General features: G+C 43.6%; 1 protein-coding gene across 5 annotated transcripts in view; it reads right to left on the reverse strand.

Moving 5' to 3' along the window:
* Nucleotides 1–15182, reverse strand: part of DOCK2 (dedicator of cytokinesis 2) — a 1661574-nt gene that overhangs the window by 583764 nt on the left and 1062628 nt on the right. For all 5 annotated transcript variants that reach the window (XM_073649510.1, XM_073649507.1, XM_073649509.1 and 2 more), the window contains one exon: nucleotides 10414–10472. In XM_073649510.1, the coding sequence (XP_073505611.1) occupies nucleotides 10414–10472 (59 nt within the window). The remainder of the gene's footprint in view (nucleotides 1–10413; nucleotides 10473–15182) is intronic.

Consider the following 15182-nt stretch of genomic DNA (forward strand, 5'->3'; position numbering starts at 1 on the left):
GCACAACAGAAATGTGATCAAGGTCTCCCTCATCTGATGAGTCTTCCATCAGTTCGTCCTCCACTTCTTCCTGGGCTCCTGCACCTTCCTCACTAGTTTGGCTGCTACCATGCGCCCTGGTAAAACCATCTCCCCCACCCTCACATGCCTGCCGCCTTGGTGCTGCCGACCGTCTGAACCTTGCAGATGTTAGCCCTTCCGCATACAATTCCTCCTTCTCTACTTCCTCCACCTCCTCTTGTGCCACCACCTGACTCCGAATTCTGTTTAACATGTGCTCCAGCATGTAAATAGTCATGCTGATAATGGCATCGTCAGCACTAAACATCTTCGTCGCCATTTCAAAACTGTGCAGAAGGGTGCATAGGTCCCTGATCTGAGACCACTCCTCCAGCGTGATTTGCCCCACCTCTGGATCTCGTTGGCCCAGGCTATACGTCAGAACGTATTGCACCAGGGCTTGTCGGTGCTGCCACAGTCACAGCAACATGTGCAAAGTTGAATTCCACCAGGTAGGCACATCGCATTTTAGCCGGTGAAGTGGCAGGCCCAACGACTTCTGTAGAGATGTAAGTCGCTGAGCTGCGGGATGCGAACAGTGGAAGTGAGCACACAACGACCGTGCCCTCTGCAAAAGGCCATCTAGTCCGGGATAGTGGACTAAAAATTGCTGGACAACCAGGTTCAACACGTGAGCCATACAAGGCACGTGTGTGACATTGCCCCGGCGAAGGGCCGCACCCAGGTTTGCAGCATTGTCGCACACGGCCTTCCCTGGTTTCAGGTCCAGTGGAGACAACCATTCATGAAATTGGTTCTCCAGAGCTGACCAGAACTCCTCAGCTGTGTGACTCACATTTCCTTGACATTTCAAAGAAAAACCGCCTGATGACGTTGAGACCTACTGCCAGCATAGTAAGGAGGTGTGCAGGATCCCTTCTGCACAGTTAGAAAGCTTGTGGCATGACCAGACAGGCTTTGGGTGCAGGTGGAGGACCAAGAGGAGGTTGAGGTGGCAGAAGCAGTGGAGGAACTTTGAGATAAAGAGGATTGACGCATAACTCGTGGGGACGGCAAGACTTGGACAGCAGCCCCTTGTCCTGCTGTCACCATAGTTACCCAGTGTCCAGTCCAGTCAGCGACATATAACGCCCCTGTCCATGCCTACTCGTCCAAGTGTCTGTGGTGAAATGCACCCTGTCACGCACAGAGTTTCTCAAAGAAGCGGTGATGTTGTGTACGACATGCTGGTGGAGCGCAGGCACACCTTTCTTTGAGAAGTAGTGCCGACTGGGCATCTGGTACTGGGGCACTGTGACGGACATAAGGTCTCGAAAATCCTCTGTGTCCACCAGGTGGAAAGGCAGCATTTCTGTAGCCAAGAGCTTTCAGATGGTGAAATTCAACCTCTTAGCTTTCTCATGGCTAGGAGGAAATGGTCTTTTATTGTCCACATCTGAGGGACCGAGGGCTGGCTGTTGTGCTTAGACGGGGTTGATAAGGGTGTCCCCGGCAAACTGCAGGTCTGTGAGGAAGATGCAGGCGGACATGTTAGGTTGCCTTGATCCAAAGGTGGTGCTATCGATGTCGGACAGCGCTCAACACCAGCTGGTGTTACCACCTCCAAAGAAAATGATGACCTGCCAATCACGCTGGCTGTTGTGGGTAAAGAGGTGGCAGGTCTGCGTCCCAAAACAGGTGTGACTGCTGTCCCCCCAGTCACAGAGGATGAAGAGGCAGCGGATGCACAAGATGTGGCAGACAGTGGTTGGCCCGGCCGGCTAGGCCGCATTGTAGCACAGTGAGCTTCCCACTGCAACTTATGCTTCATGTCCATGTGCCGGTTCATGCATGAAGTACTCTAACTATGTATTTTTTGGTCTCTACTTAGCTTTTGCTGACAAATGTTACAGATAACACGAGTTGGGTCATCTTTATCGATCTGAAAAAATGCCCAGGCTATGCAAGGCTTAGCACCCATGCGACCTGAAGAGCCACCAAGACTTGTGGTCAGAGGCAGAGTTGTGTTTGAGAATGCAGTTGTTGACGTGCTTCCAGTACTACGTCTCTGTCCAAGAAGGCGCAACCTGACCTCGTCGTCTCTAGCATCCTCCTCCACCTCCTCTGCTGACCTCATCTCTTGGCTGACTGTGGGTTGACAGTAAGTGGGATCTCCAACCTCATCATCATCACCCTGTGTGTTATCACACCCGTCGTCCTCAGAGCCAACCTGTTCCTGCCCTGACAAAAAACTAAAGTTGTCGCTCCAATCAAGTATTTGAGTCTCATCATTGTCTTCCTCATTGTCTCCACCAACAGGAGTTACAGTTTGGGAATGAGGGTCTACATTATGGTCAGAACCTTCTGCGTCTGGTCCTGGATCCGACTCATAAAGATTCTGGGCATCAGTGCAGATAATTTCCTCGTCTGGATTCACAGAAGCTCTGGAGCCGACCTCTGATTCCCAGGCAATAGTATGAGTAAACAGCTCTGCAGACTCAACCATCTGTTCTACCCCATGCTCAGATGGGCAGCTGGAGATTTGGGAGCTGTGAGGAAGCAAGTGTGATTGGGGTGACACCTCTGAGGACTGGAGTGATTGTGATGTTGAAGTTGAGGTGGAGGAGAGCCCACTTAAAGGAGCACTTGATATCCGTTGAAGCACCTGCTGTTTTTGTGCCTCATCTGGAATTTGTAGCGATTGGCGTGGCCGTAAGAAAGGGATCTTATCGCATTGTCCGCTAAAAGAAGTAGACATTTTAGTTTGGCTGGAAGATGGTCTTTCTTCTGCAGATGTTACTGTTGCTTTAACAACTACCCCACCGACACAACCTTTTTTCCCCTTCCCAACACGCCTATTCCCCTTTCCACCAGCAGCAGACCTTTTTCCACTCATTTTGGTGGTTAACTAATTCACAACTCTGGAGTTGTTTGCACAAAAAAACAATGGATGGGAACCGAGCAGAGCTGAGTGGCCAAACTGTGGTATTAGGCCAAAAGTATTGGCTGGGTTAGATGCAGATAAATATTATATTGAATTTGCAACCTGATGGAGGTTAGTATAGATGGACTAATAGAACAAGTCCCACACACTGCTAGAAGCCGAAATATTTTTTCAGAGCTAGATGCAGAAAAAAATTATATTCAATTTGCAACCTGATGGAGGTTAGTATAGATGGACTAATAGACAAAGTCCCACACACTGCTAGAAGCCCAAATTTTTTTTCAGAGCTAGATGCAGAAAAACATTATTTTCAATTTGCAACCTGATGGAGGTCAGTATAGATGGACTAATAGAACAAGTCCCACACACTGCTAGAAGCCCAAATTTTTTTTCAGAGCTAGATGCAGAAAAAAATTATTTTTAATTTACAACCTGATGGAGGTCAGAATATATGGACTAATAGACCAAGTCCCACACAGTGCTAGAAGCCCACATTTTTTTTCAGAGCTAGATGCAGAAAAAAATTATATTCAATTTGCAACCTGATGGAGGTCAGTATAGATGGACTAATAGAACAAGTCCCACACACTGCTAGAAGCCCAAATTTTTTTTCAGAGCTAGATGCAGAAAAAAATTATTTTTAATTTGCAACCTGATGGAGGTCAGTATAGATGGACTAATAGACCAAGTCCCACATACTGCTAGAAGCTCAAATTTTTTTTCAGAGCTAGATGCAGAAAAAAATTATTTTTAATTTGCAACCTGATGGAGGTCAGTATAGATGGACTAATAGACCAAGTCCCACACACTGCTAGAAGCCCAAATTTTTTTTCAGAGCTAGATATAGAAAAAAATTATATTCAATTTGCAACCTGATGGAGGTCAGTATAGATGGACTAATAGAACAAGTCCCACACACTGCTAGAAGCCGAAATATTTTTTCAGAGCTAGATGCAGAAAAAAATTATATTGAATTTGCAACCTGATGGAGGTCAGTATAGATGGACTAATAGAACAAGTCCCACACACTGCTAGGAGCCCAAATATTTTTTCAGAGCTAGATGCATAAAAAAATTATATTCAATTTGCAACCTGATGGAGGTCAGTATAGATGGACTAATAGACCAAGTCCCACACACTGCTAGAAGCCCAAATATTTTTTCAGAGCTAGATGCAGAAAAAAATTATATTCAATTTGCAACCTTATGGAGGTCAGTATAGATGGACTAATAGAACAAGTCCCACACACTGCTAGAAGCCCAAATTTTTTTTCAGAGCTAGATGGAGAAAAAAATTATATTGAATTTGCAACCTGATGGAGGTCAGTATAGATGGACTAATAGAATAATGCTATGCCCAAAAGGATTTACTTCACTAGGTGCAGTAAAAAAATTGGTATTCTATACACAGGTGGTGTAGCTTGCAACACAGATAGGCTACTCAGCTGACTAACATACACTGCTAGAGGCCCAAAAGGATTGAGTTAGCTAGATTTAGCCAAATGCTGTGAAAAACACTTGCGCAGCACTGGCACAGACCTGCCTGGCAAAAAAGTGCTAGGAACTGCTGTAACCTAGCCCTCAAAAGGGTTGCAATTACAACTAGTCCCTACTCCCTAAACCTATCTGTCTATTTAAGAGCAAATTGCTTGCAATTCACACAGTTACAAAGTCTAGCGCCCACAGCAGCAGTGGTGCCGTCTAACACTCAGCTGCAGCAGTGAGAAAATGGTGGCGACGGGGAAAATGGCTGGGTCTTATAGGGCAAGGACATGTGACATACACAGCCAATGACACATGCCCTTGCTTGTGTGAAAAAAAAGCACTTCGCTCCATGTGTGCGCTGCTGATAGGCTGACAGATTGCACCTCCCCACTGTAAATGCGGGAAAGAGAAAAAAAATGGAGATCTTCATTATTCCTGCAGAGATCCATCCCCTGCCCCTCCCCCCGCCCCGCTGTACACTCAAACTGCGTATTAACATTCATTTTCAGCATTACTGAGAAAAAATCCAGTTATGATTTTGGGGCACGAACAGTTATCGAACATAACCTCGAACAGCCGAATTTTTTTCAAATCGTTCGCGTTCGCCGAACTGCTCGAACACCGCCCAAAACAGCTCGAATTTTAGATTGGCGAACAGTTCGAGTCGAACAACGCTCATCTCTAGCCAGGACCTCCAAGGAGTAGAAAAATAGTTCAATCCATGTGTCCAGATTGCATCTTCCAAAATTTTTCCCTCCTTGTCAGAGTACTCCATGTATCAGGGCCTGGGCACTGGGAGGGTCTGAGAAAACTTTCCCAGACCTTTAGAAAGCACTCTCCTGCCTCTGCCGCATCTGGTTTGTGTCTTCCTCGCTTGTATTCCTTGGTTGTCCAATGAACTGTCTGACTGTGACCTCTGCCGCCAGCGTTGTCAGATGGGAATTTTTTTTTTTGTTATAATTCTTCAACAAGAGCCTGAACTTTATATCTCCCAAAATGAACTCCTTCGGTTTCCTCCCTCTACTAACCTACCTATACCTGACTTTGGAATTTCCTTTAGGTGCTGCCACCATGACTCCCACTCGGCACGCCTGCTATCTTGGAGTCATATTTGATAAACAGCTTTCCTTTATTCAACTTGGAAAATCACTTACTCGCTCATATCATCTGCACCTTAAAAACTTCTCCAGAAGTCGACCTTTTCTCACCTTTGATACTGCAAAAACTCTTACTGTCACTCTTATTCACTAGTGCAACTCTCTTCTAATTGGTCTCCCTCTAAACAAACTGTCTCCTCTCCAATCCCTTCTGAATGCAGTAGCTAGGTTCGTATTTCTATCACGCCACTTCACCGATATCTCTACTCTGTGCCAGTCATTGCACGGGTTAGGTTAAACAATCACTACAGAATACAATACAAACTCATCTCTCTCACTCACCAAGCTGTCCACAGTTCTGCACTGGCCTATATCTCTTCCTTCATTTCTGTGTATCACCCCTCCTGTGCCCTCCATTCTGCAACCGATATAAGACAGACATCCTCCTTAATCAGAACCTCACACCTCCGTCTCCAAGAATTCTCTTGTGCCGTGCCAGTTTTCTGTAATGCCCAAAATACGTACAACACGATGGTCACTGTAAAGGCAGGGGAACATAAAGTCAGCCTTGTGTGCCAGACTGCCAACAGCCAAGACTTCCCTGTTCTCACCAAGAGTATTACTGTCTATGTTCTCTTCCTCCTCATTATCACCCAATCCACACTAAGATGAGGCTGGGCCGGGAAGCATCACCCTGTACAGTTCCTTGCTCCACCTGCAATGCCTCCTTTTTAAATTGTGAGCAGCGAGCGTTTCAGTAGACAGAGAAGCGGGATGTGATGTTAATTATGGCATCATTGCCACCCACCATCTTGGTGGAGTCCTCAAAGTTTTGAATGAGGGCACAGATGTCAGACATCCATGCCCACTCATCAGCTCTTATGTGCGGAGGCTGACCTGAATGCCGACGGACGTGTTGAAGCTAGTACTCAACAACTGCTCTCTGCTGCTCAAAATAATTCCAAACATCTGCAACGTTGATTTCCAACACGTATTGACATCGCACACCAGTTCGTGAGCTGGAAGCTGCAAATGCTGCTGAAGCCCTGCCAGGGCAGCGCAAGCTGTAGCTGACTTTCTAAAATGGGCACGCGCGGGGCGTACTTTCACAAGCAGAACTGACAGATCTGTGTAGATTTTGAGAAACTGAAGAACCACTAAGTTAAGCACATGGGCCAGGAATGGTGCAGCTGCAAGCTTGCTTAGCTTCAGAGCTGACACCAGGTTCTCTCATACAGCTTTAAACAACTCTGCAATGGTGTGCAGCTTGTTGCCTAAGCATATAGTCCTGCTTATTTTTATGGGTAGAACATACAAAATACTTGCAGATGTTGTTCTTAGTGGGACCCCAGCACTACAAGACTTCAGTGCTAATCACTGAGCTACTGTGCTGCCCTCTCTGTTCTCTCTCTAACATGCTGGAGAAACTTGCACCTACAAGCTCTCAGTATCTTCAGCTCCTTTGTTAGAAACTAATGTATTTGGGCAGCCACTCAGTCTACCAAATAAAATTCCTGAGAAGGAAATTGTGGATGGCTTTACTACTGGTACTGTGGGCACTGCTAATACCATGGCATTGTGCCATAGTTCACTGTAAATATTCCAGGCTGGTTGGAGCCAAGCTGATTCCCATAGAAAAGTACCAGCAGCAAGCTAAGTAGATGCTGACCTCTATCATCATCGCAATCTCATCTCAGCACTATGAACTCTCCTGATGTAGAAGCCAGGGCCTGGCTTCTCCTTCAGGGCCTTTACTGTGGACTGTAATCGTACCGTCCCTGGCCACATTCACCTGTCCACGTGTTTGTGGTTAGGTGGTCCTTCCCAGTAAGTGAACGGGTAATTTTCTGAGACCCACGTTTGTGGAAGGCGGAGACGATATCGGGAGAAATGGTGGCGGCTGGGGACCGAGTATGGACACCAGGCCACCGTCGCCGCCATGAGGTGGTGGAAAGCTTCCACCTCCACGAGCCTAAAAGGCAACATTTCAAGTGCAAGCAGTCCAGAAATGTGGCAGTTTAGTATTAATCCTGGCCTGACAGATGTTGCAAATGGCCTTTTTGGGGTTATCTAAACAGTCTTGAGAAAAGAACCAGACTTGGGAAGACCTAACAGTTGTACTGACAACTTCCATCGTGTTGGTCTTCCGGGGAGCAGAAGCCCACCTTGTGTCTGTGGCTACCACACTGCTTGTTCCTGCCTGTTGTGGTGCTATGCCTCCCTCCCCCTGTGTGCTGCTGTCCTCACTCTACATGTTCCCTTGCCAGGTTGGGTTAGTGACTTCATCGTCCACCGCTTTGTTTTCCACTTCTGCACCCTGGTCCTCCTCCTGACTTTCTGTCCATTGTGTCTCATCATTATCCACCTCTTGCGACAGTATTTGCACTTTGCCACCGTCACCTTCGGGTGACCATGGCTCCGCAAATTGCTACATGTGATTTTCTGTTGCCCTTCTCAAAGCTGGCCTGTCGAGAGGCCAAAATTTATCGATGGAAAAGTGAACAGGTCTTGGGGTAACCCTGCACTCTAATCTCTCCTTCAAACCACATATCCAAGCTCTTTCCTCTTCCGAGCAAACCGAGCGACAGAATCTGTAAATGGAAAGATAAACAAAACAGCTCTTTGAAGTGTCCAAGCGTGGTATCAGTTGTCTCAGGGCATTCGGAATGGTGGGAACAAGGAGGATCAGGGTGAGGAAGATGCCGACTCCAAGAAAAAAAAATCTCCCAGATCCACACATTGGATAATTTTTTTTTTATAATTCTGGTATTTTAAGTATTTGTCTTTCTACGCCGTTTACTGCTTGGATTAATTGTTTTTATATTTGGATAGATCGGACATATTTGAACGAAGCAATACCAAATATGTGTATTTTTTTATTGTTTTATTTTCAATGGGTCAAAAGGGACGATGAAGAAGTCAACCGAAAGCACTTTATTAACAGTACGCTTGCATAGACATCACCCAGTAGAATATAATGACCGTAGTAGCCTATGATTATCTCTGGCTGCTCAATGCATCTATCGCCTGCTACAATTTTTAAATGTTGTTTTTTCCGGTTTGCTTTTTCGGCTTTCTTTTTCTCGCTTTGCAGGATTGCTGGACTCTGAGGGTTGAATGTGGACCTGGATTTAAGCTGATGGACACTGATTGCGTTATATTTAATTGTCTTGCTGATATAATTTTACTGCATGATGCATTTTGCTGTCAATTTATCCATCTCCACAGTATTGATTAGAAGTGGTTTTCGCATGGATGATGACCATGACACACTTTGTATACCTACCTGTTACCACATGATCGCTATTTATATTGCAATCATGTGACTCGAATTCTCATGACGTGTAGCTTTGACCAGGATTGGTCAGCTCCACACACTGTGCAGTGTGCTTTGGTCATCGCTGAGTTTTGGTCACGGGACCGCTTCTCTGATGAAATCAAGGATATCTGCCCTGTAATTGGGTGATGTCTATGAAAGTGCAATGGGTTTTTTATTGGGTTATGGTTATTTTGGTTATACTGTTGCTTGATTCTCATTTGATGATCACAGCCATGGTCTTCAAGCTAATGATGTTGTGTACATTACCAAATATGGGGACTGTTGTCATTGATTGATTGAAAGGTATGTGCTTATTTCTATATTGGACTTACGTCTTTTTCTTTAACAATGTGATTGTTTTTTTGCATGTATATGTGTAATTGCTTTGGTGTATGTATAGCAAAAATAACGATCCATCCGCGGCTGTTAAAAGCACTTGTTAGCTGATTAAATCAGCCATCAAGTGCAGGGAAAATGCAGGTTCAGCGTCAGGGCCCTCATCAAATATACATCAAAGATTGTGAAGGGTTTAAACAACCACCTTTGCTATTCTTGTCTTCCATGCTACAACCAACGTTACTTCAAAGAACAGTTCAACTTACTTGGTGTAGTCCACATACACCACTCAGCAAGCAAGTTATCAAGTTCTCACAACTGTTGTCTGTGCTGTTCACACATGGCCTGTGCAATCAAGGTAACAACACATCTCCACTAAGGAGTCTCAAGGTTTCCCATGGTCTGATTCCCTGCAGTTAACCGATTCATTGTTACAAATTTGTATAAATATCAGCTAGTAACCAGTGCCCTGCTGGATGATATCAGACTAAATTTATTTCTCTCTTTTTCTTGTGTTTAACCATTGACCAGCTGGAAGATATTAGACTGCATTCATTTGAATAAAAAATGCATACCTGTCAGAAGATACCTGTTTCCTATATAGTTAGTTTCTATATATATCTGCATACCAGTTTCTGCTTCATCTCTGCTACCTGTTCCACTTGTTTGTCTGCTGTCCAGCAAAACAAGCTGTTACTGGTCTTTGCTAGTCTATACTTGCCCAAATGCACCATCCCCTCCTGTCTGTGCTGTTTACCCAGAACTAAAGCTTAGAGAATCCACCTCACCTATTGAGCCCATAACACTGAAAGGACCCCAATGGATCACCAAAATGGGCACTTAGAATAGAGTGGCAGTGTGCACACTCAACTGCCACTTTATTCATTCACTATGAGACTGCCTGAGAAAGCCGAATACAAACCTTTGGCAGTCCCACAGAGAATAAATGGTTGAACTTGCACACTGTGACTTCATCCTAATGGGAATTATACTGTGACCTGTAGATGTGGAAGCATTCAGACCCTGACTGATCGAAAAGTCATCACCTATCTCGCAGACAGGTGATAGCTTCTTCTAATCAGAATACCCAATAAAGTGGGTGGCTTTGTCAAATAGGTTTTGCTATACATTATTTCATAGTTGGTTTCTGAATGTCTCTGCTCAACAACAGCATCCTGTTTATAGATCCTATTTTACTAAATACAGTACATTATTTGTCAGATCCATACATACCAAGCTTGTACCACATATCACGTATTGCAAAGCCTATCAAGCATCTCATGTCTTCATACCTGGAGGGAAAGTAAAAGAGCACACTTCAAATACAATTATTAGTTTTCTACCAATAAGTCTTAGGGCTAATTCAGACATCATTTTTCTCAAATAAGCGCTATCTGTATTTTTCACTGATCTGTAAAGAAATGCAAGAGCACAATTGGGTCTTATGCAGGTTAAAAGTATGATGAATAAATGTAAAACCACTCACCTTGTAGCGTTGTGCGAGACACAACACTTACAAAGCCTAAAGACCAGATGCAGCAGCTTCCATAAAATATTAATAAAGGTAAACGCATTGAAGGTATTACTGCGGTCTCTGGAATTATGACACGAGTTATAGTAGATAAAATTGCAGGTTTAATATCAACGCGTTTCCACATCCACTAATTCCTTCCTCAGGACAACCATACAACACTAGCCTAATTTTTAATAGGCTATTTTTGTATGGTTGTCCTGAGGAAGGAGTCGGTGGACTCTGAAACATGTCTACTATAACTCGTGTCTTAATTCCAGAGACACTTCCAATCCAGTTACCTTTATTTTTCACTGATAGCACTTGTTATCTATCATAATCTATGGAGTATTTCACATGTCTGATATTTTTCTCAGACAAAGTGGTCTGTACAAAATCATGGGAACTTGCCTGATATTGGTCAAAGTGTTGGGTCAAACTCACCAATGAAAGTCTATGGATCTGTGAAAAAAATTGGACAGTCCTTTGATGTCATCCACGTGCCGTCCATTTTTCATGGACTATTTGATAGGAGAAGCTTGAGAAAACGTCATCAGTTTTTTTCGCATCTGAGAAAAACTGATGAAATTCTAACCAAACTCTAGTGGTAAAACCTGATATACTGACAAACTCTGACACTTTGATCAAAATCACTGAAGAAATTAAAAAATCATTGATATCCGAAAGAGCCATTAAAATGTAATAAATGCAGATTTAACCTTCAACATCTCCCTTTAAATTGCAATAATGGAAATCCATAAATAATCTTTTTGATTACTAATTATTAAAATAGAATTCCCCCACTTGCCAGTGGCCAGAATGAGATAAATAAAGAAACATTCCCCCAGTGCACACATGTACATAAATGTTCTGTTGCTCTTCACTAAAAACACAACTTTTTAACATTTTATGGGTTCTCGAATGTCACTGAAACAAGTCAGATTTTTTTTAATAAACTTTGGATACAATTTTTTATATTTATGCTCTCTTAATTTGTTACATGATGTTCCTTGATTGTGAGATCACCACCAATAGATTGATCTGCTTGCAATTAGAAGCGATAGGCATGCATGTCATAGATATCTGAATAAAATGAAACCCTGATATCTGCAATTTGGAATTTTATTGGTGAGAAATCCATATTTTTCTAAATATGTAAAGATGTTAGATGTAATAACTCTGTTGCCTATAGTGAATAGATCCCTCGGGGATTTCATCTGAATCACGTAATTCGGAGATTTAGATGGAAACTACGATATAAGTGCTCAGCATAGAGCGCAGGATAAACGTGATCCCAAATGTTATATAAAATGTTCCCAACAAAAGCTTCAACGTATTCCAAAACAAAGTCGTCACTCAGGTTCGTCATCTGTTAACGGAAATATAGGGGCTTCCACATTACTGGCAGTACATTACAATGGCAGTTTGCAATTTTCACTCAGCAACATCCACTATTGCTTATTTCTGGAAAGCACACATGGAGTCAAAATTGTCACTACACCTGCAGATAAATTCCCAAAGTGGTATAATTTCCAAAATGGAGTCACTTGAGGGGAGATTCTGTTCTTCTATCACTTAGAGGCTCCATAAAAGGAGTCCAAATTGCACTCCGTCCCTCCCACGTCTCGTCATGTGGATAAGCAGTATTGTACATCCACATATGGGGCATTGCCACTTTCAGCAGAAATTGTGGGCCAAATTTTGGTGACATTTTTACCCACTTCCCCATGTGAAAATGTAAAATCTGAAGCTAAAACAAAATTTTGGTGGTAAAAACGTAATTCTTTTTTCTTCAGTGCTCAATGGTATAAAATGTTGTGACACTCCCAATAATAGTGATGAGTGAGCACTAAAATGCTCGGGTGCTCATTGCTCGGGTCAAGCAAATCGTAATGCTCGGGTGGTCAACCTGAGCAACGAGCCCAATGTAAGTCAATGGGAAACTCAAGCATTTTTCAGGCGGCTCCCCCCGGCGGTCTGCAGAGGGCCTATAAATTGGCCAAATCGATGGAAACAGTGCTCAAATTACATGGAAACAGCATGGGGAAGACCCCTGGAAGCATCTCTGACTCCCAGGTCACTCCTGTGAACAATGTTATCAGAGTAATACACCACTTTTATGGACTCACAATAAAACATACAAAAACTAAGCCAATATGGATTTTCCTGGAAAAAATGATAAGGGACATTCATTCTAGGGACTTGCATATAATGCAAAATAAATAACGAAAAATAAAAATACTCCTTCACACCTGGGCCTATGTTCACACACAGCGTTTTTGATGCAGTTTTGCATTGCTTTCAAAGGTGAAAAATGCATTCACCGTTAAATGTCATTTTAATATTTTACAACTTTATCTGGCCATGTGGTATGTGAGACATGATCAGCCACATCCATACAGTGCTGAAATAATAATAATAATCATTTGTGTTTATATAGCGCCAACATATCCCACAGCACTTTACATTTTAAAATGACATGAGAACAGTATTGGGAAGACCCCTGGAAGCATCTCTGCATCCCAGGTCACTGCCTAAAACCGTGGACATCAGACGTGATCCTATATTACAAAATAGAATGGAACTATACAAATAGGTCAAGAGACCATAGTAGCAGGAGGGGTCCTCCCAAAATAGATATAGTAAGCAATATAGAAAATCAGGGAGTTGTGACCCAATAATCAGAACCAATATTGCATATAAAACATAATGACGTTTATTAAATCAATTAAAATACAAGATTAGTTGCAGTCATGATAATAAGAGATAAAAGACACAAATGTGTGACAGATTTGGCACTGCTATGTAACGATAGCATCTAGTATTGCACATAGGGTGTCTCAGCGTATTTAGAAATGATAAAGGATATTCCATGTAAGGAAAAATAATCCAAATGTTATATGTAATCATTAAACGCACAGTGTAGTGTAGCCCTAATTAGCCAAAGGAAGGCATTTATGTTCGGGAGACACAGTGATATCCATAATAAATAGACTCACCCATACAGTGCTGCAGTGCCAAATTAGCCAGAAGAAACAGGAGCCCCTATGCGCGTTTCGCGTGGGCTTCGTCGGGGGGCCTCCTATATTACTACGGTAATAATACAGACATTTTTGGAAACATGACAAATATTAAACTCCATTTAAAATGGGCAAGGCTTGTGGCAAGGAAAGGGGAAGTGGATGTAATGATGATGGTGCACGCAGAGGCCGGGGTCGTGGGCAAGATGAAATTGTTCCTGCTGAGGGAGCACAACAAGCACCCATATCATGTTGCCCTACCTTCCTGTCCCACGTTGTAGGGGGCCACAGAACACCACTATTGAAGTCAGAGCAGAGTGAAAAGGTTGTTGGTTAGATAGCAGATGATGTTTTCAGTCAGTTTGCCACTACCACCACCCTGTCTTCCACACGGTCTAGTCTCAGTAGCTATGAGTCTGGACCACATTATTATTATAATGGCGCCATTTATTCCATGGCGCTTTACATGTGATAAAGGGGTCTACATAGCAAAAACAATTACAATAATCTTGAACAAAAACGTGACGGCGACTGGTACAGGAGGAGAGAGGACCCTGACTTAGAGGGCTCACAGTCTACAAGGGATGGGTGAGGATACAGTAGGTGAGGGTAGAGCTGGTCGTGCAGCAGTATGGTGGAGCGGTGGATACTGCAGGTTGTAAGCTTGGCTAAAGAAGTAGGTCTTCAGGTTCCTTTTGTAGGTTTCCACTGTAGGCGAGAGCCTGATATGTTAAGGTAAAGAGTTCCAGAGCTGGGGGGATGCAAGGGAGAAATCTTGTATGCGATTGTGGGAAGAGTAGATAACAGGAAGTAGAGAAGGAGATCTTGTGAGGATCGGAGGTTGTATGCAGGTAAGTACTGAGGGACAAGGTCACAGATGTATGGAGGAGACAGGTTGTGGATGTCTCTCGGCAATGGGGAGCCAGTGAAGGGTTTGACAGAGAGGAGAGGCCGGGGATTAGCGGGGGAACAGGTGGATGAGACAGGCAGCAGAGTTTAAGATAGATTGGAGGGGTGCGAAAAGTAGTCGAGGCGGGAGATGATAAGGTCATGCACAATTGTTCTTGCAGATTCTTGCTTGAGGAAAGTGCGGATGTGAGAGATATTTTTTACTTGGAGTCGGCATATTCCTCAGTTGTCCCTCAGCGTTCAGTTGTCCCTACCTGCAGTCCTTGGAACACAAGCGCAAATTTGAAGCCACCCACTCACCCACAGAATTTTAGGCTCGTGGAGGCAGTAGCTTTCCGCAACGTTATGGCAGCGGCTGTCCCTCAGTCAGGGCCCTGGGCGAAAGAGTCTCAGTGGGCCCCTTTGACACATACCACGATTCATGATGCACAGATACCGCAGAGAAATATATATATATATATAAATACAGTACAGACCAAAAGTTTGGACACACCTTCTCATTTAAAGTTTTTTCTGTATTTTCATGACTATGAAAATTGTACATTCACACTGAAGGTATCAAA

The sequence above is a fragment of the Phyllobates terribilis genome, unplaced genomic scaffold, assembly GCF_046119375.1.
Source record: "Phyllobates terribilis strain yellow unplaced genomic scaffold, ASM4611937v1 Scaffold_10__3_contigs__length_209671492, whole genome shotgun sequence".
Lineage (NCBI taxonomy): Eukaryota > Metazoa > Chordata > Amphibia > Anura > Dendrobatidae > Phyllobates > Phyllobates terribilis.